This window comes from Microtus ochrogaster, chromosome 17, assembly GCF_000317375.1.
Source record: "Microtus ochrogaster isolate Prairie Vole_2 chromosome 17, MicOch1.0, whole genome shotgun sequence".
Lineage (NCBI taxonomy): Eukaryota > Metazoa > Chordata > Mammalia > Rodentia > Cricetidae > Microtus > Microtus ochrogaster.
Genome location: NC_022019.1, coordinates 13,677,751 through 13,685,302, shown reverse-complemented (window position 1 = coordinate 13,685,302; position 7,552 = coordinate 13,677,751). Strand labels below are relative to the sequence as shown.

Below are 7,552 nucleotides of genomic sequence, written 5' to 3'. Positions count from 1 at the left end.
CATTTTACACGTAAAAGGATGAAATTTGAGCCACCAAATAACTTGACCATGGCCACGGGTTGGGAAATGAGTGGCATTTGAGTTGAGTTTGCTTCCATAACTTAAGGTTATGACTTAAAGAACTGAAAGGCTGAATTGAATGGTCTGTCCACTTCTCTCCAAGAATGAGTCAGCAAAGTGAGGGGAGCGGGGCATCATTAGAATCAAGGATTGGACTCTGAGGTTTTAAAAATGAGATGACGAGGTTTTCAGATGAAGGGTCGGCTCTCAGCAGCTTGGTCTCAAAACCGATTTTGAGAGTTAAGAGTTGTGAGGCGCAAGCCTTGAGCCCCAGCACTCGGAAGTCAGAGGTAGACGGATCTCTGAGTTGGAGACCATCCTGGTCTACCAAGTGAGTTTACGTGACAGCCAAGGCTAGGGACAGACGGAGGCCAGGGGGCTCAGGCCTGACACTACTTGGAGGCTGAGACAGGATGACTGCAAGTTTAAGGTCAGTTTGAGCAACTCTGTGAACCAGTGTCAAAACCCCAAGGGGGCGGGGCTGGAGAGATGGTTCAGTGGTTAATCACTAATCACATTGGTTGCTCTTCCAAAGGACCTGGGTTTGGTTCTCAGCACTATGTGGTAGCTCACAGCTGTCTGTAACCCCAGTTTCAGGGTATCTGACACCCTCTTCTGAGCTCAGCTGGCACGGCATGCCCTTGGTCACAGACATACTTTCAAGCAAACGCCCGTAAACATAGAAAAAGTAAACAAGGAAGCCACAAACAAAAAAACCACTCACCCACCAAGCAAACAACAATAACAAACCCCCAAACTTGGCCATAGAGATGGTTCAGTGGGTAAAGGCTCTGGGTGGCAAGCCGAATGACCTGGATTCCATTCCTAGGAGCCACATGGTAGGAGAGAACTGAATCCTGAAAGTTGTCCTTAGATACATGCTCCCGCAAGTGTGTAGAGACACAGAAACATAAATGAATAATAAATAGGGGGGAAAGTCCAACACACACACACACACACACACACACACACACACACACACACACACACACACACCCGGAAAAGGAGCCTTGGAGTGTATGTGGAAGTGTCTCTCTCTCTCTTGTTTTCTGAGACAATGTTTCTCTGTGCACTCTGGGATTAAAGGCATACACCACCATGCCAGGCTGCCTTTTTTTCTTTTTAAATAAACTATCTCTATTATCTCAAAAAAAAAATAATAAAGGAAAGCCGGCTATTTAACTAAAGGGTAGAACCCAAGCCTAATACTCATAGAACCCTGATTTCAATCTCCATACCCCCCGCAAAAAAAAAAGGAAGAAAAAAGAAAGAGGAAGAAGTAAAGAAAGAGAAAAGGAAAAGGAGAGGGAGGTTCAGAAACTGCAACACATTTTCAAACCGGGGACAGCTGACTACAAGTTCCAGAGAGCGACGCGCGAATTTTCCCGCCGGCGCCTCCGCCCGCCTTTCGGAAACTACAAATCCCGGCATGCTCTGGGATGCACCAGTGCTCGCCCCTCGCCAGTTCCGCCCCCTTTCCCCACAGCCCCCGCCCGCCGGGTTGGACTCGGAGAGTTTGTTCGGTGGCCGTGGCAGACGGAGGTGCAACGATAACCCCGGCAGCGGCACGATGGACGACTCTAAAGTGAAGGTGGCGGTGCGGGTCCGGCCAATGAACCGACGAGGTGAGCGCTCGTCCCGGGTCGGGGGCGACAGGTGCCTGTGGTGCTTTAGCCTCGGCGTCCCGGGGGGTCCCGGCAGGCACCCCTCACCGCGCGTGCGCCTTCGACGGCGCGGCCGGGCCCTCAGCCCTCCGCCCCGCCAGCTGTCACCGCGCTCGCCAGGCCTTGGGCCGCTCCGGCCTCGTAGCCCGCCTGTGCACGCAGCTCTCGGAGCGGACAGCCCCACTTTTCGATTTTCCACGTTTCATCACTTGAACCTGTACCTTGTGGCTGTTTGCAGAAAGGAAGGACGTGCCTTCTTAGTTTCTTCTGGTTTGCGATGTCGGGAGTTTTTCTTTTCTTTTTTTTTCCTTTTGCTTGAAGTGATAGTCATCAACTCAACAATAAATAGTCTCGGTGCCAAGATTCTTGGGAAATTGTATCTTTCAAACATGCTCTGAAGTCCGTAGGGAGGGTAGAGAAAGTAGATAAACCCAGGTCACGTAAATCATCGTTCCAAGTTGGAAGGACTAAAGCCCAACTCAAGTCCCCAGAGTAGCTGGATTTTGCCTTTGCGGTTTCCCCAGAGGCTGCCTGGGCAGGGTGCTTTAAATGAGGTGACGTGTTTAAAAACACTTCGTATACTAGTCTTGTTATTGAGGTTGCTGCTTCCCTCCCAGGAGAAGGAATTTGCAGCTAATTGACCAGACTCCTGACTAGCTGGAATCTTTTTTTTTTAAGTGCCGGCATCACTTTCTAAAGTTTCTTGTTTGTTTTACTGGGTTCAGAGTCAAGTGTGTAGGAAACACAGTTTTTCTGTCTCCTGGCCCTTTTGTGGATAGATGGAGGTAAACATGTGAGACAATTGACAGAGATTTTTCTGGTTGGTTGTTGTGTGGGCAGTTAGTTCGTTTTTCTGTTTGTTGGCGTTGGTTTGCCCACCTGAACCCACTTAAGTCTATGAGGCGAGGTTTCTCTGGGAGACTTATCTTTTTAAGCTCTCAGATGACTGCTTCCTCGAATCTAGGCTCTCATAAACCAAGGTAACTAAGAACTCTGATAGCTTTCAGAAGCTTCCTTTTTTTTTTTTTTTTTTTTTTTGTTGGCGTTGGTTTGCCCACCTGAACCCACTTAAGTCTATGAGGCGAGGTTTCTCTGGGAGACTTATCTTTTTAAGCTCTCAGATGACTGCTTCCTCGAATCTAGGCTCTCATAAACCAAGGTAACTAAGAACTCTGAAAGCTTTCAGAAGCTTTCATTTTTTTTTTTTGAGTGTCCAGGCATCTTTACTAAGTTCACTTTAAGCTTATTGTGATTGTCAGCGTGATGAAGAAAGCATACACACACACACCGGGCCAAATGAAACCTGACTTATCTGGGTATGATTTGAAAAGGATGGGTTCAGCACATTCTTAAAATTTCCTTTTTTGCAAAACACTTGGAAACGTTAGTGCTGAAAGGAGGCCGCCAACGGGCCACCTCAGCAGGGCTTGGCGTGGGTAGTGAGAGCCGGGCTCCTCTTCCTTGTTTTCTAATACTGGGAGGAAGCTTGACTCTCTTGACTTAATTTGCCGTGGTTGTAATTTGGACAGCGGTTGTTAATCACTCTCAGAGTTTTGAGACACACGTCGAATGGTTTTAGCTGTGGAGTGCACGTTGGCTGTTCCTTGGATTGAATGTTATCTTCCTCCCCCCTCCTTTCTCTCCTTCCTTCCCTTTTTCTTGAGACCTTTCTTGGGACTTTCTACATAGTCCTGGCTGTCCTGGAACTCATTAAGTAGACCAAGCTGACCTCGAACTCACAGACATCTGTCTGCCTCTGCCTAAGTGCTGGAACTAAAGGCATGGGCCACCAAACTTGACCCTCCTTTCTCTTTTTAAATGTAGGTGCTGAGGATCTCAACCCTGGTCCTCATTTGTGCAGCGCGTGCCTTACCCTCTGAGCCATCTCGCCAGTCCTATTCTTTCCCATCTATTTATTTACTTATTTATTGACAGTTTCCTTATGTGGGCCTGGTTGGCCTGGAACTTATTATGGTCATCTTCCTGCCTCAGCCTCCTGAGTGTTGGGATTGTAGGGGTGCCCCGACCACTCCTAGAACTCACTTAAAAATGAATGTTTACAGTTTGACTCCTTTGTCCCGTGACACACTGTCCCCAGTCTCTTGGCTTACTCTGTCTCCTGTCTTTTATTTTCTGATATGTACTTGGGCTTGCCTTTCCAGTGAGCATCATGGATGATTTCTTCATTAACATTATTATGCAATGAATTTTAAAGCCTGCGATTTATAAGCTGGCATCTTGAATTCCTATGAAAAAGCAGTGATAAAACTGAACTCCTTTTTGCTGAGTTTGAAAAGAATCTCATTACTTCAAACGTTACTTCTTCCGGGAAAATTAATGTTTTAAGTAATAGCACATGGCTGTCAAGTAGTTGGGTCTAGTCCTGGGTGCTCCTGACTTAGGGTGTCTGTGCTGGAAGCACCCCGATAATTGGCATTGAGACAGGCTGAGAACGGGTCACGGGAATGCACTCATGGACTCTATTGTTTGAAATGACATTAATGTCCTTTGAGGGAAGTCTGAAGATGTCCAGAACCCTTGGGTGTAGGGTTCAGTTCTTTGTGTGACTCAGTGGCTGGTTGTGTTTAGGGGCTTTAGCTTTTCTGCTCACCTGTCTGTGGGTTTGGCAAACTTGGTTGAAGATCAGGCAGGAGATCCTAATTTAATAATAGAGTTGTAATGGCTAATTTGTTGATATAAGGAAAGGAGGTGTGTATGTGTGTGTTTGTAGTTTCAGCACTCAGAAGGTGGAGGTAGGAGGATCTTAGCTTGAGGTGAGTCTGGGTGGCACAAATAGTGAAATTGCCTTTTTAAAAAGTAAAACATCCCCTATATTCTTCCCTGCTAGCCAATTAACCTTCCTCTTCCTGACTTCTGTTTTTCATTGTTTTCTTTTTGGGCGATACTGGGGACTTAACCAGGGCCTTGCATATGCTAATATTAACATTCTAGCGTTATGCTCACATGTATGTGTAATCTTACATAGTCTTAACATTGTAGCTTTTAGTCCCTCTGAAATCGGATGCTAAACTGCTAAAGGAAAGGGGTAAGCATAGTTTCTTAAAAGATCTTGAGGTTGTATTTACAGATGATGTCATTCTTTTTTTTGATACTGGTTTGAGATTTGTCTCAGGTGGCCTACTCAGGCTGCCCTCAGACTTGTGTAACTGAGGCTATCCTTGAACTCCTGATCTCTGCCTCTAAGTACTGGGATTACAGACTTGCTCTATGATGCTCAACTTTGGTCTAGTCCTTCAGACTGTACAACTAAGCAGATAAGTTTGCATCCTTCCACATGCTGCACAGAAGACCTGTTCATTTATTATTAATTAATCTAATCATTAAATAGCCTGAAAGGTAATTATTATTTTTGTCTTTTGAGACAGGGTTTCTCTGTGTAGCCTATGGTTGTCCTGGAACTCACCCTGTAGACCAGCTTGGCCTTGAACTCACAGAGATTTGTACGTCTCTGCCTCCTGAAAGCTGGGATTAAATATGTGCACCGCCACTTCCTGCCTGGCTATTTTATTTTATGTGCATGAGTGTTTCCCCCGCGTATATGTATATGCACCACATGGGTGGAGTATCTAAAGAGGCCAGAGGAGGAAGGTGTTGGATCCCTTGGAATTGGAGTTACGGGCACTGTGAATTTTCATTTGGGTTTTGGAAACTGAACCTGGGTCCTCTGCTAACGTAGTTAGTGTTTGTAATCACTGAACCATCTCTTCAGCCTCTCTGAACATTTTCAAAGCATAATTTTCATTATTGTATCAGGTACACTCCTCTTTTTCAGGAATTTGACATTTTATATAGTTGGGTATTTTAAAAAATAATCGGTAATGAATAGTGACTACGTGCCAGGTTTCTAGCTCATTCTAGACTGCATGGGAGCTTCAGTCAGAGAACTGCCAGTTTTAGAATATGTGCAAGATTATCCAGGGAAAGAAATAAACTGCAAAGTGTTTAGAAAATACCTTTGCCTAGGGGAGTGAACAGAAAATGATGTTAGAAGTTGAGCCAGAAGGGATAATCTCAGGTACTGCTGAGCATAGGTGGTAACTATTTCAGAAGGTATTTCAGAAGGTATTCAGAAGGGATAATCTCAGGTACTGCTGAGCATAGGTGGTAACTATTTCAGAAGGTATTTCCAGTGAGTTTCAAGTTTGCATTCTGCAGTGTTTAATGCAGGGGAAAACACAAAAAAGTACAGATCAGCACTTCCGTAAATCATGGTCTTAGTGGTGAAGTGGAGGGACCATGGGGTAGCCATGGAAAGTGATGGCAGCTGAGACAGACATGCTGTGGGAAGAACAGAACTTTTAACTCCGTGTGTGCCGAAGAGGTGTGTGCCTATTAGTGTAGCTGTTGCTGAATAGAAACTACATAGTGTAGGGCCAGAGCTAGAAGACACTTGGAAAGGAAATGGACTGCTCTTGTGGAGAACGTTTTGCCAAAGACCTTGTTTGTGTTGCCCAGTGTTGTCCTGTGTCTTCAGGTGTGCTCTATGGTTTCTAGATGAGGAAATGACTGTCAGGTGAGGAGATAAGATGAAAAGATAAACAGGCGTAGCTAGCTGACTGCTACTTATTAAGTGCCAGGTGAGTGACAGGGACAGGGAGGAATTTAGAGGAGTGAAAGACCTCTGTAGGCCTGGTGATTAGGGAAGGCTTCACCGCCTGGGTTACAAAACATTCCCAGCAGGAGACCTATGATTTCCAGGGGTGGGAAGGGAAGGCCTCAGTTCCCTGAGGAGGAAGTGTGGCCTGGGAGCCAAGCATAAAGGACCAGAATGAACAAGGCTTGTTTAGGCCACAGAGACAGGCTTGGTCTGTCCCAAAGGAGAATTCCACAAGTTGACTGGCGAGGGGATGAGGAGGCCTGGTGGAAGCTTGGGACCCCTGCTGACAGCTAGGCCAGAAGTCAGCTTAGGTAGCTGGTCTCTTTAGATTCAGAATTGTATGCGTCCGCAGTCATGGAGAAAGATTGTTGGATTGCAAGACAAGTTCAGAAGACTAGGTAGATGACCCTAAAACCCACTTGATAGAAACCTAGCTGGGTGAACAAGAAGTCAGAGGAGGCTGGTCTTACTCAAGTAGCCTTGATTTCAGAAGACGCGGGAAACTATAAATGGGAAACTTAGAAGACCTTGCCCGTCTGAAAAGAGAGAGGAAATGTCCTCAGGGAGCAAGGGAACAAACAAGGCGCTTTTGGCCTCGAAGCTGACCACAGGGAGGCTTTGGATCATTCCGAAGGATGCTTGGCAAATGTGGAGCCTTGGGTGGCAGGCTGGACATTTCTGACAGTGTTTGCTGAAACAGAAGGTGCTTGTTTGCTGCAATCTGCTTGACGTGCCAGTGTCCAGTGAAACACCCCAACCATTACAACATTGTTCCTGCCTTCAGTTCAGGGATGGAAGCTTGGAAGCTTGGCTTTGAACACAGAGGACCAGAGCCTGTGCTGAAGGTGCATGCCTGTAACACACAACTTTGTTACAACCTGTGTGACTGTTTCCCTGTCACCTCTGTAAAGCCATGACTAATCCCCCACTTTTCCGCTTCCTTCAGTTCTGAATGTGGGAGAAACCACTGACAAAGCTATTACTTAAGGAGATGAATTAAGGCATTTATTGAGTGGAAACAGATTTATTGATTTCTGCTCACTGATGGCAGGACATGTTCTTTGCAGAAACTTGGCAGAGATGAGTGGTACCTGCTGGGGAAGTGTATGAAGTTGGCTTACAAAGTGTTAGGCTTTTATTGATGCAAGCTGTAGGTGGCTTTAGAAAGTGGTATTCACTAACCTATTTAGTTAAGTCTTTTTTTGTATCT

General features: G+C 45.9%; 1 protein-coding gene across 1 annotated transcript in view; it reads left to right on the top strand.

Annotated features, from left to right (window-relative positions):
• The first annotated feature begins 1,560 nt into the window (after positions 1-1,560).
• The window catches only part of Kif13b (kinesin family member 13B), a 150,105-nt gene continuing 144,113 nt past the window's right edge, over positions 1,561-7,552 (top strand). The window contains exon 1 of the mRNA XM_013349264.2: positions 1,561-1,685. Within this exon, the coding sequence (XP_013204718.1) occupies positions 1,631-1,685 (55 nt within the window). The 5' untranslated portion in view covers positions 1,561-1,630. The remainder of the gene's footprint in view (positions 1,686-7,552) is intronic.